Source organism: Hippichthys cyanospilos, chromosome 2 (assembly GCF_059441005.1).
Source record: "Hippichthys cyanospilos isolate Australia breed blue-spotted pipefish chromosome 2, RoL_Hcya_1.0, whole genome shotgun sequence".
NCBI lineage: Eukaryota > Metazoa > Chordata > Actinopteri > Syngnathiformes > Syngnathidae > Hippichthys > Hippichthys cyanospilos.
Window position 1 is genome coordinate 29722476 of NC_142370.1, and position 27430 is coordinate 29749905.

Sequence of the window (27430 nt, forward strand, 5' to 3'; positions counted from 1 at the left end):
ACCAAATATGTATTTTACAATGAAACAAAGACGAGAAAAAGAAAGGGGGGGCGCAACTTCCTGTTGTTAGAATACGGTGGACAGGTGGAAGATGTCAAATGTGACTTGGGGCCAACTAAACATGAGAGGGTCCAAGGCTCCTCGCGGGCGGGATGAAGATGATGGATCCTTTTCTGGACTTAAGGCTTTCATGTAGTAATTCCATAGTGGGTTCCGCCGCGGTCTTCAACTCCCCCCCGTGAGCGACTCCTGGTTCCGACGTTCCCTGTCCGAGGGCCCCTATACATGTGAATTAAAGCGTCGGCAGTTGAATTAATGGACGGGGGAAAAAGAAATCGCCGTGAAGAGTGCATCATACCTAGTCAAATTCTCCTTTTATTTCAGTTTCAATTCACAAAACATATGGGGGAGAGAAAACCCTCATTCAAAACTCAAACTTCCAACAGGCCCATATCAAACATTTGTCATGTCAGCACACTTGCAAACGCTCATACAGCAGCAGTCTTAAATTTCAACACATGGAGGGTGCCAAGTAACACAGAAAAGAAAAGCACAGGAGCAGACACACAATTCACATTGAATTGGACATCAAGAGGAAATCTGAGGGACGATACAAATAGTCTTAGCACTTTGTGTTCCAAAACGACTAGTTGGGCTTGGGATTCATGTCCTTGGGATGACACACGCACATTCGTACAAAGCCAAAGCTTCCTCCAACTCTCGCAGGCATTTGTCATTTGTCCTTTCCGAAAAAGAAAAAAAAAAAAAAAAGAAAAATCAAAAAAGGCCAACAAAAACCAGGCAGTCTCTGCTCACTCGTGCTTTCGTTCACGTTGCACTCGTTCGTTCGCTCGCTCGCTCGCTCCACACCAAATCCCACTCATCGATCTCAGACAAGAAGTCCACGACAAAGGGAGAGGAAGGAGAAGGTGACACCCACCGTGGAGCACAGTAAATGCAGAGTGAAGCTTGTGTGGTGTTGATGGCAAAGCGTTTACACGTGATACTGAGATCTGTAGAACATTGCCGCCAGTGAGGCGCTTCCTCCGGGGAGCGTGCGAAACAGTTGGTTAACTGCAGGAGAGACGTCGGCAAGGTGTTTCCATCAGGTCAGATCAGAAGAAGAAAAAAATAAAAACAAATAGAAATGCACTGCATACACAACAACGCTATCAAGCCCACTTGAGAGGGACTGGCGGTCTGGTGGTTTGCAAACAACGCCGCATGCACGTCAATTTCTCAAAAGCAGCTAACTAAACCCACTCATGACTAGTGTCAACTACACATTTAGAAAGAGAGAAAAAAAAAAGGGGGGGGGGGGCAGTGTTTTTTGGATTTTCTTTTTCATATAGTACTTACCAAATAAGCTTAGACCAGGGCCGGGCAACTTAATTCGCAAACAGTCTGGCGAAGGCCCTCGAACCTCCGACTCTACGTTTTTCCAAATCCCATGGAGCGACCTGAGCCCTGGCCTAAGGTATCAACGCGATTCGCCGCCTACTTATCTACATGCCCCAGTTGGAAGACTTGGTCTCCATGGAGGCGCCAAAGCCCGAGCTGAAGCCGCTGCCCGAGGCCGAGTTAGTGCCGGCGGGCCAGCCCAGGCTGGCCGTGCTGGGGCTGCTGTAACTGGCGCTGCTGGAACCGTACGTCTGATCCCGGGTGGTGGCGGACGACCCCCCCGCCGCCGTGCTCATGCCCTGCTGGTTGGCCAGCATGCCCATCATGCCCCAGCTGCTCTGCAGCGCCGCCTGGGCGGCCGCCACCATGGCCGGGTTGAGGCCCAAGGCGCTGAAGTTGACCCCGCCCTTCCCCCCGCCGCCCGCGCCCAGCCCGCCGCGACTTGCGCCGTACGCCTGACTGAAGCCGCCAGCCCCAAAGCGCCCTCTCTCCATCATTTGCCTACTATTGTTGTGTTTGGGCTCGGCGTTGGAGATGTGCACGCTGACGCCCTTGATGATCAGGTCCTCTCCGCACAGGGCCTGGGCCACCTGAGGACACGAAAGGAGCGGCGCCATGACGCCGGCCCCCGGGGAAAAAGCTCGCTCGGTCGCCCGCTCCCGACGGGCGGGCATACCTGGTCGTCCGCGAACGTGACGAAGGCGAACGCCCGGAACGGCTTGGGGATGAAAACGTCCGTGACTTCTCCGTACTGCATGAAGTACTGCCGCAGCTCATCGGGGGTCATGTCCTCCGTGCAGCGTCCCACAAAGATTTTACGACTCCGCATGGGCTCGTCGGGGAAGGCCTGACCGGCAAGCGCACGCGCGCGTCAATCGCGTGCTCCGCTTGTCACGCAAAGTAAACCGTCCGCCTCTTCACATGACATCCATACATTAGAAGTTGACGTCCCCCCACCTTTGAATTGGGGAGCTTGCAGTCGCACCATCGTCCGTCTATCATGTGCCTCTGAGAAATCACTTTGACCTGTGTTTCATAGTCGGTGAAGCGCACAAAACCAAATCCTTTGGAGTTGCCCGTGTTTGCATCCCTCTTGATCTGGGGGGAAAACAAAGTCGCCCATTAGTAGTGCTTCATCTAAGCCACGATTCCCCACCCTCGCAATTCCCTGCACATGCACACGCAACACACAGCAAAAGCGACCAGCCTGAGACACAACCGTCCCAACTTATTACTTAATCAAGGATGGACCAATTTATTTAAACAGCCAATTCTGATATTCAATGAATGAAACCTGGGTAGGAACAGCATGCACACCTCACGCCAAAACGATGGGAGAGGAACCTTGGATTTCTCACAGTTCGCAGAACAGAACATCCCTCAAGTGAACGAGATTGTCGTCACGTGCTGTTTTGCTGAGCCGCTGAATGATGTCGTTGATCGATCAGAAAATAATGGAATTACAACTGATTGCACCACCAGCCGGAAAAGCGACAATTTGTTGATAGGATGCCAAACGCATTTTGGGCATGTGCTTTATGACGTAAATAATAAAAAAGAATGACTGTGTACTGAATGAAGTACGTTTATGTCCGTTGACAGTGGTCAGAACATACGGTTATTTTATTTTGAAAATAATCATCACAATTTTTTTAATCAATATTGAAATCCCGACTATTAATCACGATTAACCATCATGTTTGGTCAAGCATGTCTATTTATTGCCTTTTTTTGTACAAGCAGCATATAACCAAAGATAATAAACTAAAATAAATAATGTAAATAATGAAAACAAATGGCACACAGGGCTACACAACTAACTTACTTGCTTAGTGCAAACCAATGAAAAACATAAACCCTACTTAGGACCAAGCACATTTCTGCAAATTAAAAAAAAAAAAGGCTGACAAAATGTCATTTTCGGTCATTTCAAACCCAATTCATTCCAATGTTTACCCAATCAGATGTTTCAAAATGGGTCTCATTTGTCAGCTAGCACTGTATACATACGGAATCAGGTGAGAAACTCGACACCATTTCACACCGGTAAATAATATATTAGGGTAAAAACAGCAGAGGCTTTTGTCATGCAAGTATGTAGGAAACCTTGCCCCATGGTGGTAAGATGAAAAATTGCTTAATATGACGTAGACACCGGCTTTTTAAAAGTTGATATCGCCAAGGATCGGCTTAATTCATCGTGGCAAAAAATTTGTGCAGCCCAATGTGATTGACATTTTTTTCCCCTGCCAATTTTTATTTCTAACAATTTACTCAATAATTCTGCTAACGAACAGGCGCCCAGAACATAAATCGTGTGTATGCAGAGGAGTGTCTGTCATGTAACTTGGGCTGGTGCAGCCATCGCAATACTGCAGGCTGCCATTGTATAAGACTAAAATTGTATGCACACGTTCCCGTCTCCTCTTTTCACCAGAATTTGGAAAAAGTGTCACCAAGACAACTTTGTGGATTTAGACTTTTGCAGTGTGTTGTACATATTACATGATATCTGATGGGCTGCACTACCTGGACCATGATGACCTCGCCAAAGGTGGAGAAATATTCTTTCAGGTCTTGTTCTGTGGTTTTCCACGGCAGGCCAAGGACAATAAGATCTGATGTCTTCTGATAACCCCTTTTCACTTTCACAGCAGAGGCAGCATCTATTTCCTCCATTTTTCTCTTGTTGTCTGTCGTCAAAGAAACTGTGGAGGTTTGAGAAAAAACACCCAGAAAATGTCTGTTAGGGTGAAACAATAAATGACAAAAACTAGATTAGACACAAATGCAACGTGCATGAACATACGATCGGGAAATAATAATAGTTAATTCAACTAGTTTGTGGCTTTACAAATTGAAGTTTAAAATTTTGCTCTTGAAGTCAATGATTTGTAAAAACAGAATGCTAGATTAGACATGATTACAATAGTTATAAACTACTTAACGAATTCACTGCCAGTCAATTAACAGCTCCCCTATAAACCAATGATGAACCATCTCACCGGTCACTAGTTACGAGTTCAATTCCAACCCCAGCCTTCCTGTGGACAGTTTGCATGTTATCCCCATGCTTGTGTGTGTGTGTTTTTTTCCGATACTCCTCTGTTTCCGCCCACATTCTCAAAACACGTATGGTAGGTATAATGGACACTCTGAAGAGTGTTTCAGAATATGAATGGTTGTTCGCCTGTGTGTGCCCTGCGATTGGCCGGCAAGCAATTCGACTCCGCGTCAAAGCTAAAATTTCTCATCTTCAATTATGATCCTCAATGATCATAATAATAACGCATTGATGCAAGTTATGATATTAGCAGCATTTCTGTTCTTATTATGTATTACAAGCCGGGAATATTGAGACCTGGACTTGGGCCTTACCTTTGGGATAGTTGACCACGTAGACCAGGTTTCCCCAGTCGCTCTCCGGCGCATGCAGGACGCCCTCCACAAGACGAACTCCGCGCATGCACTGGGACTCGGGATTTCTGTAGCGGAGGCCGCACGCCCCTGGAAACTGGGCCGCGACCGACGACAGCAGAACCGTTCCGTCGTCCTCCGAGGGGATCTCCATCGGCTCCTCGTTCTCATCCTCGGCCACCCGAATGTACAACTCGGACATGTTCTCTGAAAGGCCGGTAGCCAGCTTGAAGCCTCTTGACGCTACCTCGCTACGAGGGAGCTAAACACGCAAAACGATGCGCTTGGGTTCCCTGCTCGGATTTGCTCCCTCCCTGAAGCAATTTGAACGCGAAAACTATCCAACGTCGACACTCGCACAAGTGTGAATGGCCGAGCGTTTGTTGTTAATTAGCTGGGGCTGCCACGAAAAGCGTCACTTATCGCCTTTGTTGACGACAAACAAGGTAGCTAGCTTGCTACCGAAGCTAGCAAACTCGAAAGGGCTCGAGAAATGAATGAGCGTCAACTCTAGCTGGATTCGCAGTCAACAAAGACAAACGCGGTCTTCTTACCTACGATCTTGCGGTCGAGTCACCGTGCGAGGAGTAGGAATTAAAATTCGAAATATCACGGTGGATTTCAAATACGAGCTTTGCTACGCAACAACGCACGCAATTAGCAACTACACGCGCCACGGCTACCTCTGTTAGCTAACAAAATGGCTGCTAGGGTTGACGTCATCCTAATGAGGACGCTGGAATTTTACAAGGATGTAGACGGAGGTGCCGTATAAGCGAGGAATAGTGCGGCCACGTCGTCGCCATGTTGGATGTGGCGCAATGACCTGTCGCGATTATTTCTCGTTACCTGTATGAGACATATTACACCTCATGGTATTTTTTTGTGGCAGTTTTATTAATATATGATGGGCAAATAGAGCATCGTGAATCACTTGATATATTTTTGTTCCTCGAGATGGCACTCTTGGATTAAATATGCAGTGGACTTTAAATGCATTGCACTAGTCTTTATTTTTAAACCAAGAAAACTGAAAAAAAATGTGATTATTGTTTTTTTGTAGATTTTTTTGTCCCGTTCACTCCCTGTGATCCACCGAATGAATTTTACTTCCTGTCCTTCACACGTGATTAAAAACTTAACAGTGATAAGCAGTTCCATTTGCACTTGCATCCATTTGCACAGATGAGTGAGATGCCGACATTTTCAAAAAAGCAAGTAATATATCTTTCGAGGCAGGAAATCCAGTGAGACTTTTTTTAAATTATTTATTTTTCAGGTATTAACTCTTTGTTTACAACTATTGTCACCATGTAAAGCACTTGTGAGTCCAGTCTGAGAGAAATTCACTACTAATGCAGCAGGTCAGGAATTGACGCGCCTTCTGTCAGCATCCCCATTTTTAGAACTACACACAAACACTTGTGAATCCTGAGAGTAAAGAGCAAACAAGCTAATTACAAAGGGATTGAAATCTTTATTTAGCCTAGTACAGTACAGTGCAACGCTTCAGCTTAAATCCAGTGTTAACACTGCAGACCCTGGCCTAAGTCTGACAGTGTAGCGACACATATTCTACAATTATACGGTTGGAAAGTTGGGAAGTTCCACAAAACGCCGCTGATCTGAATTAATGAGTTTTGTGAAAGCTGCGGTTATACTGGCAGAATGTGTAACGTCCTCTTTTGCACTTGATGCGTGTGTTTGCCATGTTCTTGTTTGAAGTGTACGCCACCTTTCTCCTGGCTATGCGTTGTAAGAAGAAGAGGAGACGTTTCCACCGTGACCTGTCCAGTTGGTGTGGATAAAGCGGCCCGGCTGGGACAGCAGCTCGTACGTGTGGGCGCCAAAGTAATCTCTTTGAGCCTGAGCACAACAACAAAACGGCATTGACACAGGACAAAGACCTACGCTGAGACATTTAACGCTAATGAAGCCATCCATACAATTTCTATAGGGCTTGTCCTCATTAGGATCACGGATGTGATGAAGCATAGCAAATGGCAGGCCACATTCAAAATGATGGTATTTACAGTCCTCAATGAACCTAACATGCAAGAGCTTTTTTTTACGTTGCACTAACACCAGTCGAGTCGTTACCTGGAGGAGGTTGGCAGGCAGCATCTGGTGCCTGTAGCCATCGTAGAACGACAGAGCGGTGGTGAAGCAAGGCATAGGGATGCCATGCTGGACGCCTGTGCTGACCGCTCGACGCCACGATTCCTGAAAATCACGAGTGTAATTAGGTGCCTCGAACCTGAATTCGAAAGGCGGTGACGAAGTTTGCTTTTGCCACGCAAAGATCACCTCAAAAGCTTTTTCATTCATTTTTAGCAGATTGGACTATTGGGCTATAACTAATGAATGTACAATAAGTAAGTTAGCAGTGCATGTTCTAGTGCCATATGGAAATTGATAGCATGTTGCTTTTCATGAAGCAAAATTAACGTTAATGGTATGCTCCTTTCAGGCCATAGGGCGTTTTTTTCCTAGCCATTTTGGTTTAGTAGGATTCCATGTATTACCTGTACAAAACATTGATTACATTGGATGATGAGCTTCTCGCAAAACTGTGCACTCTGGTTGCATTGTTGGTGCTTTAACAAAGTCAAGGGAGTAAAAGAACGCTGTTTCTTGCAGGTGTGTTGGTAGGGAAGGGAAGGGAAACATTGAAAGCGGGCTAGATTGGTGGCTCTCGAGGACCGGACTTGGCCATCCCTGTTCTATAGTGACAGCCCTGCTGAAAATACTCAGAAAATGCCACTATAATCCAAACCGATGATCAATGTTAACAATATCGAGCATGTAACCTCAACACGACGGCCACCGTGGTAATATTGTCAATCTTTTATATTATGCTCTATTATATTTGAGTTTATGTTATATAGTCTGTAAGCACTTTGTTACAAATGTAGCAGACATGAAAATGCTATATGAATAAAAATACATTGTATTGTAATGTGTTTGCGCTGAGACGTGCAAGTGACCGTCAATTACTTTACTACTTTACTATTACAGTCAATTACTTAATAAGCTTAAAAGCTGCAATTGATAATTTAAAAAGCTTGCCATGGTAATTAGAGGAAGAATGTCAGCATTGCTTCATTGCAGACTTGATGCAAAAATGAAAATTGCACACTGCATTTCTTTGTCAATGCAGCAATTGCAGCACGGGACTTCCTCATACCTGACACTTTTGCACAGCGTCACTGAAGAAAGAGTCCAACAACAAACTCTGCAATTCCGCGTTCCTGTCGAAAGCCTCCTTGATTTTGCCAAGGAACACACTGAAGTAAAGGAAACACTCAAGTTAAGAAGGAGGAATGAATGATGACTGGCCAAGCAAATTCCTCGTTGGGGGGGCTGATACGGACCTGCGGATGATGCATCCTCCTCTCCACATCAGAGCGATGGCGCCGTAGTTGAGGGACCAGCTGAACTCTTGGGCGGCCTGGCGAAGCAGCATGAAGCCTTGCGCGTATGAGATGATCTTGGAGGCGTACAGGGCCTGCAGATACATCACTTGATTAATAGATTACCTGCAGAAAACAGGTCATCTAAATAAGTAATTAATAAAATATTTGCAATGGCTGGACTCATCTTGTTACATATTCATTTTATTTTATTTTTTTGGACACAGGCGGTGAAGTTTTTGGCTGTGCGGCATACTGCTTTAGGTTTGGTTCTACCTTCCTAATGTCCTCCAAGAAGGAAGCCTTGTCACCACTGAACGTGACTCCCAGCGGCCCTTTGAGGCTGCGGCTGGCCTCCACCCTCTCGTCTTTCAGGGCGGACAGACATCGTGCAAAGACGGCCTCTCCTGAGAAGATAGACGCGCAAGACAAAATTCAGCGCAGAGAAGGAGAGGAACTGGGTCAGGGAACTTATTAACATTTCCTGTCAACTTACTAAACAGGTTATTGAGGAAGCAGGATATGGAGGAAGAAAGTGTGTTGCAACATCAGTCTTTACATCACCTTCAAAACACTTTTGTCCAACAGAAAGTGGATGAAGTAACTTTAATGCTTGAACGAAGCATCCCTTCTCCCCTTTGATGTGATTGGAGGACTTGCAGAAAATTAAACAGCCAGCAATTTCCACAAACAAGACCAAAATCATTGTTTCATACATTGTGTTGATTTGTACAGCTTACGTTTGAGTCAAACATGAAATTGTTTTGAAACTTGGACTGGGCATTGAAGTTGAATTACGGTAATTCAATTAAGGTGTCATTTTAAAAATTGAAGATTTGAAAATTTGCTAAATCGTGGAACGAGGTTCAGGAAAAGTGGCAGGATGGTTTACAAGACATGTTTGACGTGAGTTACTAATTCCCTAATTGTGGCATTTGAAGCAATTTATGCTATGAATACCTTTTTATTTTTGCCTAAATTATAAATATTGAATTTGCATTAAAAGTGATGTAAAATCAGTATACTTTATTGTTATGTCAATATTTCCACCTTTAAAAAAAAATGGGGGGGTTAATCGAGGTTTCTTTACATAAAACTTGTTGGTTATATTACTTCTATTATACTCAATTATAATTATAATCGCCTAAAATGACTGAAGAAAAATGACATTTTGGCTATATTATTCAGCCCCAAGCTGCCTCTCAGTCATGAATCCCTTAAAGTTTTTTTTTGTCTCAAAGGGGAAATTCCTAGCTAAAAAAAATATTTGTGCATTTTGTGCGCTATTTCGAAATAATGCCCTGGATTTTTTAATACAGAAATGGAAATTCAATTGTATCATCGACTAATCGAAAAAATATTCAAAGATGAATCAATTATTCAAATGAATGACTTGCAACTCTCAAGTAGTAATAATTCATTATGCTAACTGGGAGTCATGTACAACCTTGGCTGTTTACAAAAGACACCAGGAGTCAGATGGAAGGCGGACAAATCCACCTTATGTCACCCGAGATGAGCAGACTGCTCGAAAAGCCTTCAATCTTCTTAAGGACAAACACAACAAGCAGTTTCCAACTAGTTTTCATGAGTTTACCAACCCGACTGCCATTCTGGAACTAGCCAGGTCAATGGTGACACCAGGTTATGTAAATATGTATCATGGTTGACGTAAAAAAGAAAAAAAAAAAAATAAATCAACATTTGCGGCTACCAAGCAACATCAACTTTAATCTGCCGCAGCCAAGCTACTATTCAAGAGTTTGAATGTCACCTATTTATTGTTGTTTTTACAACGCTAAGAATATTTAGACTGTGTGTGGGATATTGCGTATATTCGTCTAACTGAATACATTGTGGAAATGCAGATGTTTTTTGGGGGGTTAACTAAACTATATTTTTAATTCGTGATAGTATCTGGCTGAAAATGTGTTATGGAGAGTAAAGTTGATACTCACGTTACTACTTCCACTGGTAACAACCTATTACTGTACATACAGCACTAGTCCAACGTTTGAAATTTCGTTTCAAATTTAAATAATCTGAAACACATGATTGCTTGAAATTTATCTCTCTCAACTGAAAGTTATTTCAGGTCAAAAAGCATCATTTACAATATGGTGTAGCTAACAGAAAATACAAAGATGCGCAAAGCTCGCTAAAAAATGCCTACTTTGAATAATATTATGAAACATAGTGTCATAGGAGAACATTTTTTGTATTTTAAATAATAATATCAGTATTACCTCTTAGTGTAAATGAATTACTATATGTACAGTTTGGGAGAAAAATAACAGAATTAAAGGATGTCCAAACTTTTGACAGGTACAGTATCTCCAGATGCACTCCAGAGAATCATGAAACTGATTAAAAAAAAATTGCAGTACTATCAGTCTAAAGCCATCTCACTTTCCTTTTTGTCTACTGAGATCCATATCGACAACAGCCTGTTATTTCCTTGCCAGATTGTTTGCTTCAATAAAATAATACAGGTGACAGGGGTGGGGAATTTGGTATGCTGTGCAGGTCGGTCACACACACATTCATTTGTTCATGCTTGTCTACGTCAGTCAGTTACATCACAGTGTGCTGCTGGCTAAACATTCCCACTTCCTGATATTTTTTATGTGTGTGTGGAAACCATTGTGACATGGCACATTTGGCAATGACTCAGAAGCGAAATGAATGAGGAAAGGAACTACTTCCTTACCGATCAAAGTCACGGGCGTGCCATATTCCAGAGCTGAAATTGCAGTCCACTTCCCCGTGCCTTTCTGTCCCGCACTGTCGCGGATCTTGGGCAACAGATGCGTACCATCTGCATCTCGATACTTAAGGATGTTGGCGGTGATCTCAATTAGAAACGAGTCCAGCTCGGTCTTATTCCAGTCGGCGAAAGCCTGAGGGGTCGAAAAGCAAAAGGGGCGCCTGCGGTCAACCGTCGCTGACCGGAAGCGCTGCGGTCACGTGTGAAAACTCACCTTGGCCATTTCATCGTGGTCCATCCCGAGCACGTCCTTCATCAGGTGATAAGCCTCGCAAATCAGCTGCATGTCGCCGTACTCGATGCCGTTGTGGACCATTTTGACAAAATGACCGGCGCCCTCATCTCCTACCTGTGCAGGGATGGAGTGATGCATGACCACGCAGTTCGCCACACCCATGGAGTCAAGCGGAGACACTCACCCAATCACAGCACGGCTCTCCTGTTCCCACCTTGGCTGCAATGCTCTGGAAAATGTCTTTAATGTGAGGCCTTGAGAAAGGAAGCGCAGCAAAGCGAGAATTGGCTGTAACTTGTAAGACTGTCAAGTGTTCCATTACACTGCTGTATTTAAATATTTTCAATTCAATTTTTTGTTGTTGATACTCCCTGGCAGCTACTATTCATAAATTTTAGAGGTATTTTGATACAAATGCCGTATTTTTGGGCTATAAGCCACATTTTATCTCATGGTGTGAGCCTTGCGACTTATCTAGGTGGGTTTGTTTGTTTGTTTTTTTTTGCTAGCACCTTTCACCATTCACTGGTCAAGCAATTGTGTGTTTCTGTTCAAGGTGTCAATTTATGGAACAACTATGAAATAGCTGCTCAAAAAGTTTTTAAAATATAGTATTACAAGTTAATGTATATATAAATTCAATATGATCTTGTGTTCATGAATTAATTAAACAAAGGGAGACAGAAGACCACACTATCAAAGTATGAATTTGGAGTTGGAACTGCTATTTAATTCTGCAGTATTCTGTTGGTGTTATGTTGAAAATATCCATCCGTTGAACCCGTTTACTATGAATATGTTGGTGCTAAACATGCGGGCATGATCAATCTGTTGAAGATAGGATGTTGCTGGAAGCAGGTAATTAAAAAAAAACAGATTTAAATAAACATTAAAAATAAAGAAAATTGAAAAAAACACTTCCATATACCATCTTTCTGCATCAATATCTGATGTTACGACCTGCAGCTTATAGTTCAGTTCGTCTTATCCGTAACAAAAAAAGTTTTTTTTTGTTAAATTTGTGCTGCTGCGGCTTATATACCGATGTGTCTTATAGTTAAAAAAATATAGTGCTGCAATTATGACTTAAAAAGACAATGTGTAAGATTTAGACTGATTTTCAATACGGACAGCAGGAAAATGTAATAATGAAATTTATAATCATTTAATGTATTCCTTTTTAATGATAAATCGTACACATTGTCCCTTTAAATGAGGATTAACAAAAACTAGTTATAGATTACACCATGTTCTAAACTGCAACAAAAAACATCCAATTAACCCCAACGGAATCATTCAATGTAGACTACTGTATGTCTCACCAGGCCTTTGGATGTCCTCCGGGCATGAGTGAGGGTCCATAACGTGCCCCCTCCTCGCCACCACTGACTCCGCTGCCCACAAATAGCAAATTTTTCTCTTTCAGACTCTTACAGCGCCGCTGTGGGACACAAAAGCACAGAGAAAATCCTCAGTTGAATGTTCGTGACATCATTGTGTCTTTCTCCTTACCGTTGTGTCTCTGTATTCAGAGTTGCCGCCGTCGATGATGATGTCTCCGGCCTCCAAGAGGGGAACCTGACAAAGAACGAAAATGAAAGGACAACAGGAATGAGTAGAGTTCAGGCACTGTTAAATAATCGTCAAATAATCACGAACCAGCTTGTCGATGAAGTCGTCCACGGCCTGTCCGGCCTTGACCAGCAGGACGATCCTCCTGGGCTTCTTCAGCTTGGACACCATGTCCTCAAGTGACTCGGCTCCGATCACCTTGGAGCCCTTTGCCTCGTTCTGCAGGAAGTCATGCACCTTGGACACAGTGCGGTTGTAGGCACACACCTAGACAACGGACATCAGGATCCATTATTTCCAGTGGCGGAAAGTAACTGGACTTAAAAAGATTTTTCAGGCGTATGAACATTATTAGAGTATTGATTTTTGTAAAAATTCACAATTAGACCGGACATTTTCAAACAAAATACCCTTTTGAGTTTTTTCTTTGTGAAACTTTATCAAAACCGGTCTTGTACAGCCTGTTGCATTTTACTTCATCACAGGGTTGAATCAGTGCGTGTAATTTTACCACAGACTCTCTTTTGTGCTTGTACTTTATGAGTGTGACCACTTCTGCAATCGTTTGTTAGTTTTTCATACGCAGTTACAAGAAACTCGTTAATAACTTACGACGAAGCCGTGGTCATTCATGTTCATGATGAGGTTCTGGCCCATGACGGCCAAACCAATGAGTGCGATGTCTGCTCTGTGAAAAGAAGAAGCAAAAATCATCTCATTGGGCCTGAAATCAACTGAACATTAATATGAAACGAAAGTACTCATTGACACACATTGAAAAGAAGTATTGCTTAGTGAAATTTAAGCGTTGTATATTTGTTTAAAGGAAGTGATTCCCTCAGTAAATCCCCTCTCACATGTACTCCGACATTGACTAGCAAACAGGCTAAGCTTATTATGCTCATCATTTAAAGTCAAATAAAAAAAGACATCAAAAGTCGCAAAAATATGTGACTTAAGTATGACTAGCTTTGTTTTGAGGCGTGAAAGCAATTTCGACAACTTACTCAGGCATTTTGCTCAGGTGCGATGTAAGCGTGAGATTTCCAAATGACAGACGTTCTTCCTCGTTCTAGTCTCAGCTCGGTGGCTCCACCTCACCTGGGCTACTAGCCAATCAAAGACTATTACACGTCTGAAGCGATGGCAGGCGAGAATTATGATTGGTCTAAAATGCTGTGACGAACAATCTGGGCTGCTACTGGTCAATGCTGCCGTCAGTCACGTCATTATTGCGTAAACGAAAGATTGAGTAATTTAAATGATCGTTTTACCGCAATGTCGTTGTTGCTAATAGTTATGGAAAAATGTTTCCCGATTTACTATGATTTATTTTTACCCTTTAACTGAATAATATATTGACAGTATGTTTTGAATGTTCCATAAAGAAAACGAAATTCGGCCTTGTGTATTTAAGTCTTGCAAAATGTTTTAATCACAAATCAAAATTTACACTCAAACACTCAAAACCTTTTTATTTTTTCAGACGCAAAGGAAACAGTATCTGAATATCATATTGCATTCCAAAAACAAGAAAAAGGTTAAGACGTCTGCTTTAAAATCTTTATTTTAATGTTATAATTCAGAATCTTACTGTCCCCCTCTTCTTGTATGTGTATTTTGTAATTCCGTTCGCTTTTCTATCAGTCAATATGTTCAATGAAGATTTAATAATAGAACCTGAAATCATATTTGATGATACAGCTGTTTTGTTTTGTTTTGTTTTTTAAGGTCGCTACAAACTCGTTAAGGTATTTTCAGTCGGAAATTCAAAACACACACGCAAACCTTTTGATTAGGCAGCAACATCGCAATGTGATAACATTCCCCCCAAAACGCAAATAAATAAATGGACAGTCTGTAAAAATGCATCCCATGACTCATGGATCACGGTTAGGATCTAAATTATGTCTGGAGGGATTATTACGCCACTTAAATCATACAAAATCCCTTTTGTTTTTCCTCACAGATCGTAGGATTTTACACAATTTCACATTTTTCTAGTAATTGGTAGATCTTGGGATTTTAGTTTCACAATTTTCTAAAAATAGCTGTGCAAAATGACTTGCAATAAAAGCATTGTGTCAGTGCTCCTGGAGTTACATTAACTTAAAGGTTGCAGTGTTTTGACCGCGTAAGGAAATGTTCGACTGGTTTACTTTAATCACAAAGTAAATTACAAGGTTACAGCGAGGACAAAGGGAGGAAATGTAACTGTATTAGTCACAACAGTTAATCAGCGTGTCCATTAAATTTTGTATACCTAACCTGCTTAGAACAGGAAGAATTTGAGACTCATCCGATTCCAGGGAGGATTTATTGGGAATCGAATGATGAAAATAAACCATTTAAAATACTATATTTATCCATCGTCAGCTAACATGCACTGCTTTCAAAAGCAAGGCACTTAAATCGTACCAAAAATGACCAAAGTCCTGTTAGCGTTACCATAAATGTGGCAAAAGAGGTGATTTATCATGTTGCAAATTTTTAACGAGGTGTTTGTAAGCTGCAAATATTTTGCTGTACAATCCGCGAGAAGAGTGATTTACATTTGTGTGGCACTATGTTCACGTCTGAGATTTTTAATATGAAATTAAAGCAGTTCGCGAACCTCAGTTTGAGAAGCACTGATAGCAAACACACACAAAAATGACTTCTTAAGGCACTGAAGAAAACCTTAATTATTTCATTTTTGCACTTTTGAGTATAATTCCTTTTATTGACTTTATTAGGTTATTTTTCAGGGTCCCGAATTTATTTAGTATTCACTTTAATTGCAATACACTGTCATGTTTCAGATTGATGTTATAACCCAAATAATTGGAACACATGGGCAATATTTTTTCATGCCTATTGTTGCCGACTTTTCTTGTATGCTTTGTGATCAAGTTTCTTCTGACATTTTACATTCAAAAAATAAATAATTAACGACATGCATCATTCCAGATGACGTCATATTAGATTGGAATAGGTATCACACAGTATTTTAGGATTGAACATTATCTGAAATGAAAAATGTAAGCAAAGCGTGGAGAGTGTCACCCAGCTGTCAACTGAGCTGATGGAATCATTGTATTTGTTATCAACACAAAAACACATCGCTTGCAAACATATTGACAAGTACGCCCCCACCACGCATAGAAACGCGCACACAGGACACGTAACAGGACAAACAGGCCTCACTTGTTCTCGCCAGTTTGCACGTTTATTGTTTCCTCATTCACTAGACAGACCAATGGGGTAGGGTTACCATACACAGTTATTTATGCTATCTGCATGACACAGCTATGCTATACAGCGAATGGATTATAATTATTACAAATACAGTAAACATATTTACATTTTAATCCAAGCTCCATACAACACAGATATTTACAAAATAAGTATGGAAACCAAAACAAATAATGTACAACGTTAATGTTTGCCTTTTTTATTTGAAACTTATGGTGACTTCAATAGGGTTAACCGATCATCACTGTGAGAGGGAAAGCTTGTTCTATTTCAAAGGCATCAACGGAAACGAGTCGAGGTGAAGACAGAAGCACAAAAAAAATAATGTATTAGTTATATTAGATACCATAAGCTACTTCATATTATAATCCCTGATATTAGATAAAATAAAAACCTAATATAGTTAGAATTTACATGGCTGGCTAGTATGAGTAGAGTGTGAATATGTTTGCAATCGCAGGTTCACTCAAATCTTTTTTTAATCGTTATATTTACAAAATGAAGTAACCCATTGTCCTCGAAAAGAACAATGAGCTTCATTTTGCTTTTTTTTTTTTAACATTTTTTGAGTGAAATAAACACATCTCCATAGAACATTCCACTGCCACGCCACATCATTTGGTTCAAGAGCAACTTAACCGCGCAAATTTTGATCAGTTAGTTGAACGTTGTTTTTTTGTTGTTGTTGTTAATATGTGCAAAGAACTGCAAACTAATATGTACATTGCAAACAATAAACAGACACCACGCAGTATGAGAACTCTGCTAATTAGCCACATGGGTGGAAAATACTTGCTCTGGCTTAAAAAAAAAGAAGTAAGAAATGTAAAAATAGCTTAATGTGAAAGAGCATACATTAAAAAAAAAGAAAAAATAAATAATTTGTTGACCAGCAGGTTGGCTGACCTGAGGGAAAAAAACAAAAAAACTTGCTGATGATGGAAAATTGCGTGATTGTTAAAAATAAGTTCAAAACAAAAAACACTTTTGGCGCCTCTGTTCACCATTTCTTGTTAAAGTATCCAAACTGCACAAGGGGACACTTCTGGTTGGCTGGCCAGAGTTGAAAATCTCCCATTTGTACCAATCGCAATTGCTGACAAGTCACAACGGAGGCGCCAAAAATGCCCAGAGCAACTATTTTCTGACAACAATAGCATCATTAAAATGACTTTGTCCCTTGAATATTTCTTCTAACATCCCTGTTGTGTAACAGCCATCCAGTGTAGCCTTGATATGTGCATTTTGACCCTTGTCTTGCTATAGCGTACAAGTGCAAATAAATAAAGTTAAAAGACTAATGCAGCTGGTTCCAAAATAGAAAACAAATGCCCTGTCGCATCTTCATATAAAACACGATTAAATTATTCAAACCGTAATACAAAATAGGTTAGCGGGAACTAAAAAGAGCAAATCTCAGACTGTGTGGGGAAAATGAATAAAACGAGACGAATCTTGAATCTTGTCCCTTCCTTCGTTTGACAAACGTGAAAAGCATGCGGAGTGCCAAGAGTGGGGAATGTTTTTTTTCAGGAGCCGTTTCAAGAGGCAAAATTTATGTATGTTACGCAATGTACAGTAGAGGCCAAAAGTTTGGAAAGATCTTCTATTTCAATGTTTGCTTTATTTTCATGACTGCTTACAGAGTAGGTTCTCACTGAAGGCATTAAATTATGAAAAAAGTTAATTATTTTAGTTCCTTCCAAAAAGCCACTCTTTGCTATGATGACTTCTTTGCACAAAATTGGCATTCTCTTGATGAGTTTCAAGAGGTAGTCCCCTGAAATCTGTTTTTTTTTTTTACTTCACTTGTGCATCTTCAAAGTTGATTAGTCGAATTTCTTGCTTTCTGTGAAACAATGTTTTTGATTTTATGCTATACGTATTGTTTTTCACAAATATGTGATGCATTTTCGCAAAATGGTGTGGCTCCGAAAATGAAAATTGAGATATTGATTCAAATGTTACACTTAATTCCCTTTAAAATTGTGTATAAGGTATCTAAAAATGTGACTAAGTTAAAGTAATTGGAATTTTGCTGAATTGAAGGCCCTAGTTTTGAGAAAATTGTTTAAAGTCTTTGCACATTCATCTGTCAACGGTGCGCATCATCTTTACGAATTTTTTATGACAATTTGAACCTTTTAGATGCTGGGAAATGAAAGTCAAGCCCTTAAAGGGGGTATGTGTAATTTTTCGCATGCGCCCATGGGAGATTTAGGGGCATTACGGTAAATGCAGCGATACTCACTCCTCATCTGTCTGTCTTTAGCTATAACAAACATGGCAACCCCCTTGTAATTTCATTTCATAACTAGACCTACGATTATATTTAAAACATACTGTTGGTCGTCAAGAACACATTTACTTGCAAGTTTTTGAAATTTAGAATCATTTCATTTATTCAGCGGTCTAAATCTCACATATTGTTACTTTAAGAAGGTTATCTGAAGAAATCCCAATGGATGTCTACACTGAAAATGTGTCTTTTCATCTCTGCAACATAGGCCTGGTTTCGTGAAAACGGATCACATTTAGTACTCACAATTTCTTTGTATAACTGCGGTACTTTACAATGAATTCAAGCTATTCTATTCTATGCTATTCTATTCTATTCTATTCTATTCTATCAGCTAACTCAAAAAAAGACCATTACTTTAAGAAATTCAATGAGAAGGCATCTCCAAACCTTTGGCCTGTTCTGTAACGTTTACTGTGTGTGTGTTTTTTTTTTGTATTTTTTTTAATTTTTTTATGTGGTTCCTCTGAGGTTTTGCCTAGCAGGAAAAGCTCATGGGGCACATTGGTTCCCCACCCCCGGAGCACACGTTTAAACATCAGAAGATCATCTTCCCAGACGTCCTGCTCACGTAAGGAGGCAATTATGTGACTACTCAAGAGAATTGTCCCTCAAGCAAGGTTATGTACACGGGATCTGTCTACAGTATGGAAAAGGTCCATCGCTATCCTCGCAAAAATGAGATTCTAAACACGCCGTTTGCCGTCTCAGTTTGTTTTCTAAAGGCCGTTCCGGAGCGAGAAGGTGGCCGAGCGTCTCGTGTTAGGCCGAGGCAGAAACCTGATGCAAATCTTAAAAAGACTACATTAGCAGCAATTGTTTTTCGGTAATGTGTTGCTTTGCGTAGATATATATTTTTTTCCCTTTATAATTGAATCCATTTTTTTTTTGGTTCCGTTTTTTTTCAGTAAGCAAATTGTGTGTTTTCCTGAGGACCGCTGCAGCCGTCATGCAATTGAGAAAAGAAAATGAGTAAAAAGTGAGCGACGAGTAACATCGGGAGACATTTTCACAGATGATTGGCAAACAGAAAACGAAAGGTTTTCGTCAGGATCGTGCACACGAGTAGACTATCACGACATGCTACTAGTTTAAGGACTCCGATGAGAGCGAAGCGAAATAAATCAGACCTTGTCGTGAAGGAACCGAAACGAGTAGGAGGTCGGGACAGAAATCGCAAGAAAAAGAGACGTTAAGCCACAAGTCTACTTACAAGAGAAAACTGTCAAGAATCACAATTGATTAATAGGTATTAACACTTGGTATGTTCAAAGGCGTTTAGAAAGAATGGAGATGGCGGTATCCGCTTCAGTTCTTGATGAGGCCACTACGCCTCCTTGCCAGCTTGGACCTGTTGGGAAACGCGGTGAAAAAAGTAGTTTGGACTGTGAGAAGCTGAGTTTTCATTCGAAAGCATGAGAAAAGCGTGCGCGGCGTCGGTGTTACCGTATTGTTCCGGCGAGCAGAGGGTTAAACGCGTACAGCCAGTCGTTCATGTCTTTCTCATTGTTGGCCTGCAGGAGGATTCCTCTGTGCTTTGTGCACACAGCAAACGTGTTGGGGGTCTGACAAAAATAAAGAAAGAAATAAACGTTTTTGTTTTTTTTAACAACTTTTGCAATGGAAATCAGTGTCTTTTTATTTATTGAAACATTGTGTCAGACTGGGTGCCTGTCAAGGGCCTCTGAGGGTCTGTGCACCCAGAATCGCAAGATGAAGGAGCTCTCCGGAGCGGAAACATCCGCATGGTCTGAGTGGTGGGACAAAACATTTGGAAAAATATAAAGCTCTGGGGTTTTCTGTTGCTATGTTTACAGCTATCGTTTTCTGAATTACTAGAAGCGTCTCTTAATGTTGAGGACGGGGACTATGTTTACCTCCGTTCAGATCTTTATAAGAATATTTTAACCTTGTGCCGACAAGGTCATGATTCATTTGAAAAAAGCTCTTTAGAAGGTTCTTTTGATGGATAATTTTATGGGGCAAATGTAGGATCAAAGGGGGGAATTGTGAGAATAATTGTAAAAATAATGATTATGCATTTGCTACAATTATTATAACTGCTTGCAATGAAGAAATGATTTGCCATGAGAATAGCAATGTTTGCTATGAGAAGGTTGCTGTCACGAACTTCGCCACCCTGACTGGCCTGCCCAAGCTTGGCCCCAGCCAATGTAATGTTGCTTGTTATCTACAAAATATCTTAAAATGCTTTGCCACACTTGCAATACTCATACACACAGATAGAAAGACACGTATACCGGGTTCCGGCCATGTTGTTTTTAGTGTGGGAACCTTGATATAAATTAGGTACTTCTACTTGTGCAGTCCTTCTCCGTTCTCCTCATGCATGAGAAATAAAAAAATGTGTTTTCTCTTTGTGTATAGTCTCTCACAAATGTGAACCTGACACACTGCAAAAAGTCAATTTTAAGAAAGTAAAAAAGGCTTATAATTTGAAATATATTCAATTTTTCTGTCTAAAAATGAAAAATATCTTGTGTAGCAAAAAATCTTGAGATGAAAGCACTTATTTCAAGATATTAAATCTAGCATTTCTTTGCTCAAAACATTCCTATTTTTCTCATAATAAGATTAAATGGTGATTTTGAATTATGTTCAGTTTAATACTAAGGAAATGATAGCAAAAATGAAATCTTAATATAAGAACGTTGTCTGAAACATTTAGGCGCCTATGTTTTCCTGTAATTTAAGTTATATTAGAATTATGTTTACTTTAATCTACTGAATAGCAGTCATTACTTTAATCAATAAAATAATTAGAAATATTGTTTGGCTTGTTTTAAAATTACAATTTTACATGGGTGTATTTTTTAAGTTCAATAAATCACCCTGGAGCAAAGCACTGAACATCCAGTTGCGTTATCAGTAAATAAATACTCAGTAAATCGCTTTGAGTACAAAATTTAAAAAGTTCCATGTAAATGCAACTTCATTTAAAATAAAACAAAATATTTTAAGTTTGACCTTATATAGAGAACTATTTGCTTAAATTTAATTTGCAACTTGCTGAAATTAAGAATTTTTGATTGCGGTCCCCATACGAGGGATCACTGTATATGTATATTAATTTTCAAAAATAGTCTACGAGTTTGTACAGCGTTTGTACATGTTACAGGTTGGTCTGAAACAGGAAAAAAAAAATGTGCATCAAATTGCCTGGTGGGGCCTTGCCCGACTATTTGAGAAGGACGTTTTGAAGGAATGGCGTACCTTGAGCATGGCCTGCTGGTCTTCGCTGTATTCCACCTGCGCTGTGGAAAGGTTAAGGACTCCCCGTTCCACCGGGTCCTTGTCGCTGTTGTAGATAAAGACGTAAGGCCGTCGCACCACAACAAAGTGCTTCACCCACGAGTTGGAGCGCGGCTCCATGAAGCTTAGGAAACCCTTCTTGGACACGACAGATCTAATAAGGAGCAAAAGTACAAGTTGAAATTCTGATATTGTGCGCGAGTGATTTGTGGAATTTATCATTTCAAATCAACATTTCATGTTTAGTCCGGAGCAGGCCGCAGCTCTCACCCTGGCCTCATTTCTTCAATATCAGGCACCAAGTTGAGGAATTCATTCTTCCCTGCACGTGCCAGATAGGACGCCTCCAAGGTGGGAACCATGGGGAAGTTTTCGTAATCTGAGCAGGAGGGGCTGGATGCGCGGGAACAGTTTTCTGGAGTCCTTGAGGACACAAGTACACAAAGGCTTGAGGTGTTATAATGAACGGTAACATATCCCTAATGGCGATTTCCTGAAGTGACCTTGATCATGGTGTGCATATAAATGATGACATCTCATCATTGGCGCATTGCTGATTTAATTTCTTATGTAATATGAGGTTTTTTGGTTGCGACATTTCTAAACAGTTGACTGAAAGCCAACTGCCTCTTACCATGATACACCATGTGGATCAAAGACGTAAATGAAACACTTAGGGGTGCTTCATTAACATTCTAATACAGTGGACCCCCGGGTTACAGTGTCCCTGGCTTAAGTTTTTTTCATGTTGTGACGTGGAATACTGAGTTTTTTCGTCCCCTCTTTACGGTATTTTCCCCGCTTTGCGGCAAAAACAACTGTCATGACCCTAGGGGGTTGGCTGTATTTGGGTTGTTTTGTCTCCATCTGCAGGCGTTTCCAGGTAATTACACCTATTTTCAGTTGCCGTCACACTTGCCTCCCTCCCTGCAACGCGTCACTACAATGCTGGTCTGCTATTGGTCGAACGCACTTGTTTCAAAATGGCGCAAGGGTAAAGCTTTGTTCAATTGCGAGTGGTTACAAAAGCGTATTTATAGTGCATTTTACTGCTTAGTTCAAACTTGAATGGGTTAGCCATGGCTCCCAGGATTGACAGATACGTTAAAGAGAGAAGTAAGAAGATGCTTTAAATGGAAACGAAGCTGTAGCTAATCAAGAAATACGAAGCTAGCCTATCCTAGTCTACCCTTACTAGGGAATATGGGCATAACAAGCGCCACTCAAACATAAATAAATCCTTTCTATATTTTTTATTTATGATGTTTTCTGATTGTATACATGTACATTATATACACGTAGCGCTTACTATACTATTTTGGTACCAATTTTTTTTTTTTTTTTTTTTGCAAGTACAATTTTAATGTTTTTACCTGGGGTTGTAAACACATTAACTATTTAATATTGGTTTGGATTGTCCGACAAACGTCTTACGAGCCCAACCGCGAAATAGATTAATGTCGTAACACGGGGGCCCACTGTATAGTTAAAAGCTCCAAAAATTGGATTTCCATCATAGGGCCCCTTTAAAAAAAAGCACAAATTTGACGGAATGGCAGATTTACTTCTGATCAACGGAGCCACAGCGGGAGTCTGCGAGAGACGGGCAAGTGGAGGAGGGGGTGAGCGTGGCGCTGCTGAAGCTGGTCACTGACAGGTCACGTCCCATCGGAGAGATGTCGGAGAGCTGAAAGGAGAGACGGACATTGAATACGGCGGGGACAAATCTGGCATCCGTCTTGCCACGTGACGTGGTCTCACCTTGCAGTCGCTGATGCTGCTCACCAACTGGTTGTATTCGCTGTTGAACGTATGGGTCAGGAGGCGGAGGCACTGCGCAAGAAACAATATTGAAAATGGATTGAAACCATTAAATAAAAAGTATGCGGCATCTTGCAGGATACATTGCTGCAAGTTATTGAAATTTGCAAAAGGGGCATACGTGAAACTAGATCTCATTCAACGAATATGGATCCGCTCGTTTCAAACAGAATTATGATAAAATGCTAATTCAAAACTGGCCAAATGAGCGTGCGTTGTTTTTGTGAAATTTTCAGGATCTTTGAAAACTGGATTCATAAATCAAGGATATATTTAAAGGAGAAATGTACACAAAATTGGGAAAATCTAACCAGAGAACTTTTATGACTCAAAGAGGTGAGACCACATTGTTGCCTAATAACAAAGGCTGTTGTGAATATACTTATTTTTTAAACATACAAAACAGAAAAGTTGAGTGAGGGTCCCTGTGCTTGAAAATTAGTCTTTAAATTTGGAACCTTGTGTATCATCGCAGTACTAGCAAAACTGCCGATCTCGATTGAAAATCAAAGTCAGATTTTTGCAGGAAATAACTCTATAATCCAATAAGCCTATAAGAGCCAATAAGGTTAAAAAAATCTTTAAGAGCCAGTCAAATTCTAATTTTGCGACTAGGATTTTGACTTTCAAAAAATACTTTTCGACTTGTCATCGACTGAAAATGACCACTTGTGCTCAAAGCTCAGCGAACGACCAATCAAGGCTCATTTGCTGACCATGTGACATTCATAAGCTGGCGCGATTGATTGGGTGTTACCTGGGCCTTTCACACAGTCATTTTTAGTTGACAAATGAAAATGTGTTTTTAACAGTCTTGTGTCCGTGTTAAATATATTTAGTAATCAAATGAACCCATTTAGTACCAAAGACGGAATTGTACGTTTTTAAGAGTCCAGACCTTCAATCCCAGGAACTGATTTTTCTTCTTTCGAATATTTTCAAATGTTATGCTAAACGAGTGCCTAAAAATGACCCCGTAGGACATATCCCATACCGTCCCACATCGATGGGAATTTTCTGTCACCTTTGTGGCCAGCTCCTTCTCACGATCAACCAGGCTCTCGATGTCAGCGGAGTCGTAGCCGCTGCTCTCACTCGGCGTGATTGCGCTCTCAAATGTGGTACTGGAGATCTGCGAGGAGATGGAGGTGGAGGTGGACAAGGTGCCCGAGCTCATGCTCGGAGACAGCAACTCGCTTAGGGACTTGGTGGTTGGCGCCGATCCCACGGGAGCCGATTCTCCCAGTTTGTCTCTCAGTAGGAGGAGGTGGCGAGTCTTCTCCACCTTGACGAGTGAAAGAAGAAACAAGTGTGTTTTAACCCTTTCTGCACTATTTTGACCATTTTTGGATCATTTTCTTCCACATTGTTCAAAGAAAGGCACACTCTTGGTAGTGTGATAACAAAGTGGTCATGCCATGTTGGACTTTGACAACTGGGTGAAATTTCAGCTTCCTAGTGTCTTCTTTCAATTTTTCTTTCAAACGCTTAAAATACGATAATAAATCATAAAAAACACTGCAAAAGAGTTAACACCCTGACAATATACAAGATTTATTTCCTCAAGTTGAAGATTTGTAAATCATGTACCTCATGCAGCTGCTCCATCTTCTCCAGCTCCCATTGGTGCTCCAGGATGAGACTGTCTCCTCTGGGCCTCCAACCTGCCAGGTTCTCCTCACCACGCACATACGCAACCGATGTGTCCAACACCTTCCTTCTACGACGTTGCATGCCTGCGGACCACCAGACGATACGCTTGACCCGTCGGCGGCCTGTTGCGTAACGCTTGTACTCCAGCATGTTCACGAAGCTCACCTGGGCTACCAGAATCGGACATCTTGCACAAACTCAACTCGTAGATTCCGGTGACACGGTTGCTGTGATTAAACAAAGTAGATAAGTACGGATGTCGTGTAAGCAAGTAGTTTGGTAGTTTTCCCTTACATTGGAGAAATATTTCAAGGGAGGTGACCCCTTCGTAGTCTTTATGGCAATGAACTCTTTCAGTGCCATGGACGAGAATTCTCGTCTTTTAAAATAGTCATAACAATAATGAATAATTCTCATTAAGTACGTTGCTTTTACGAAAGGCAGCTGACACCTGACAAATGCTTACCTAATATAAGCACTGTAATGATAACTGTGACCATTGGATGGCAGTGTTTACACACTTACAACACGGATATTACCTACATGCAATTCAAAGTAAGGAATTGAAATCAATGTTTCATATGACACCACACAAATTTACACAATATTCTGTCGGCCTTGAAAGATGAGTGAAAATGCTAAATATACTGGCCCTCTAGAGGTTTCCTTTTCCCATAATACTTGGGACTGAAAGACTTAACATGTGCAATAATGATAAGAAAATAAGGCCTCCTGTGATTCTTATTCAGTGCTTTATATGGTGCTCTTGATTGAAAACTAAAACCTGGCCTGCTGCATTACCAGTCTGGGGTTTTCGAATAGCCGCTCCCAAAGAGGTTCCTGAGGGAGCGGGGAGGTGAGATCTTGGCATCCCGAGAGTAAAAGACCATGCAAATGTCTTTGGTGATGATAGCAGGCTGGATGCAATGATCAAGCTGTGAAGAGAAGTGGGACATGTTTAAAAACTAGCTGAATATACAGGCAATTTCACTCATTCTGTCCCAAAGACATATTTTTACATTGTTTTTAAGAGTCCAAACATTCAATTTCAGGTACTTTTTTTTCTTTATTTTTTCCAAGTGTTTGGCTACAAGAATGTAAAAAAAAAGAAAAAAAAAGAAACACAAGTATTTAAATACTTAAATACCTAAAGTAACTCACACCTTTTAGTGCTTAAACTCCCGATAATTAATTTCTTATGAATAAGTGCTTATTTACTTAAAGTAATAACTTTAATAATCTCCTAAAATAGGGCTGCAAAATTAATCGAATTTTAATCGCGATCACGATATTGGCGGCAGCGATTAATTAAAATGATCCTCTGCGAAATTAATATCTGAAAAGTCAAGCGCTATTTTTGATGACAAGTCAAATCAAGCACTTTGCCATCCTACCACTAGGGGGCATTGCTTCCCAACTCTCAAATGAGACTCATTTTGAAAAATCCGATTGGCAAAAAATTTGAATAAATTCAGTTTGAAATGATCAAAAATGACATTTTGACTGCTAGTTGATAACAATTGTCTTAAAAGTAAATAATGTGTTTGGTTCTGAGTAGGCTTTTTTTTCATTAGTCTGCACTCAGGAAGTTAGCTGTGTTGCCCTTAGTGCCAAGTTGTTGCCATATTTTGTGAATTTGTTCGATTTACTTTATTTCAGTTTATTCTTATTATCTGTAAGTATCAAGCTTGAAGCCTTGTTTATTTACTGCTTGTTTAAAAAAGAGCAATAAATTGACATGTTGATGAATAATCACATCTAACACCACCAATTATCCGTATAGATAATTGATTAGTTTATCACTTAATTCATCTGGCAACAGCCATTTTTAGACACTCCTTTCGCCAAACAATTGAAAAAAAAGGAAAGATGTAAAAAGTTTGCTGGGACTGAATTTCTGGATACTTAAAAAAATGAAAGAAAAAAAAAAAAAGAGTCTGGGATTGAATGAGTTAATGTTGCACCAAGACAGGAACGGCGGCCGACCTCCAAATATGCCGACAGCGTCATATAGATCTTCTCTCCATAAGGAGTAACTCGGTTTAGCAGTAGGGAGTTGTGCAAGGAGCTGTCCCAAACTGCCTCGAAGCGATAGAAAGTCCTGCAGGAGACCAAGATCAAAACAATCAGACAACGCCTCTTCATTTAATCTGTGTTTACAAACAGGTGAAGTAAGGTCACTAACTCTAAAAAAATAAAAAATAAAAGGTCAAAGGCAGCTATGGGGAATGTAGTGTTGGAAAATGAAACCCACAAAACTTGACAATGACATTGCACAGTGAAGTGGCACATCTATTTTTTGTACAGCTAGGGCTGCCCCAATCACATTTTTTTTGCACCTGAGC

The 27430-nt window shown here is 40.7% G+C and overlaps 3 protein-coding genes and 1 long non-coding RNA gene across 15 annotated transcripts in view; 1 reads left to right on the forward strand and 3 right to left on the reverse strand.

Annotated features, from left to right (window-relative positions):
- Positions 1–355: 355 nt before the first annotated feature.
- tardbpa (TAR DNA binding protein a) lies at positions 356–5522 on the reverse strand. Its single transcript, XM_088409021.1, has 5 exons — positions 4780–5522; positions 3931–4109; positions 2359–2499; positions 2078–2248; positions 356–1991 (listed from the first exon to the last, which is right to left on the reverse strand). The coding sequence occupies exons 1-5, from the start codon at positions 5018–5020 to the stop codon at positions 1506–1508; spliced, it is 1218 nt and encodes a 405-aa protein (XP_088265147.1). The 5' UTR covers positions 5021–5522; the 3' UTR covers positions 356–1505.
- Positions 4786–9251, forward strand: LOC148428190 (uncharacterized). 2 transcript variants are annotated; one of them, XR_015864907.1, is made up of 3 exons: positions 4786–7649; positions 7979–8370; positions 8459–9251. It is a non-coding gene; the product is annotated as an uncharacterized LOC148428190 (long non-coding RNA). The 2 variants fall into 2 exon arrangements; XR_015864906.1 differs by having other exon boundaries at positions 4786–8370.
- pgd (phosphogluconate dehydrogenase) lies at positions 6276–13916 on the reverse strand. The gene is made up of 13 exons (XM_088409020.1): positions 13813–13916; positions 13418–13493; positions 12893–13072; positions 12746–12811; positions 12556–12674; positions 11418–11487; positions 11213–11347; positions 10942–11131; positions 8508–8638; positions 8193–8326; positions 8006–8105; positions 6919–7041; positions 6276–6684 (listed from the first exon to the last, which is right to left on the reverse strand). The coding sequence occupies exons 1-13, from the start codon at positions 13818–13820 to the stop codon at positions 6565–6567; spliced, it is 1452 nt and encodes a 483-aa protein (XP_088265146.1). The 5' UTR covers positions 13821–13916; the 3' UTR covers positions 6276–6564.
- Positions 13917–15969: 2053 nt separating this feature from the next.
- Positions 15970–27430, reverse strand: part of kif1b (kinesin family member 1B) — a 64474-nt gene continuing 53013 nt past the window's right edge. For all 11 annotated transcript variants that reach the window (XM_088438250.1, XM_088438181.1, XM_088438207.1 and 8 more), the window contains 11 exons: positions 27072–27186; positions 25887–26020; positions 25251–25312; positions 25023–25168; positions 24457–24717; positions 23373–23444; positions 23177–23298; positions 21882–22034; positions 21573–21765; positions 19785–19903; positions 15970–19689 (listed from right to left, as the gene is read on the reverse strand). In XM_088438250.1, the coding sequence (XP_088294376.1) occupies positions 19647–19689; positions 19785–19903; positions 21573–21765; positions 21882–22034; positions 23177–23298; positions 23373–23444; positions 24457–24717; positions 25023–25168; positions 25251–25312; positions 25887–26020; positions 27072–27186 (1420 nt within the window). In that variant the 3' untranslated portion in view covers positions 15970–19646. The remainder of the gene's footprint in view (positions 19690–19784; positions 19904–21572; positions 21766–21881; positions 22035–23176; positions 23299–23372; positions 23445–24456; positions 24718–25022; positions 25169–25250; positions 25313–25886; positions 26021–27071; positions 27187–27430) is intronic.

What these genes read in the sequence shown, in the direction of transcription:
- tardbpa (XM_088409021.1), bottom strand. Translation starts at nt 5,020, where the DNA reads ATGTCCGAGTTGTACATTCGGGTGGCCGAGGATGAGAACGAGGAGCCG. An exon ending in GCAAGCTCCCCAATTCAAAG is followed by an intron (nt 2,249 to 2,358) that starts GTGGGGGGACGT and finishes CTTGCCGGTCAG; the next exon opens with GCCTTCCCCGACGAGCCCAT. An exon ending in TCACGTTCGCGGACGACCAG is followed by an intron (nt 1,992 to 2,077) that starts GTATGCCCGCCC and finishes TCGTGTCCTCAG; the next exon opens with GTGGCCCAGGCCCTGTGCGG.
- pgd (XM_088409020.1), bottom strand. An exon ending in GGAGGACATCCAAAGGCCTG is followed by an intron (nt 11,488 to 12,555) that starts GTGAGACATACA and finishes TCCTTTCTCAAG; the next exon opens with GCCTCACATTAAAGACATTT. An exon ending in TGCCTGCCAACCTCCTCCAG is followed by an intron (nt 6,685 to 6,918) that starts GTAACGACTCGA and finishes TGTTGTGCTCAG; the next exon opens with GCTCAAAGAGATTACTTTGG.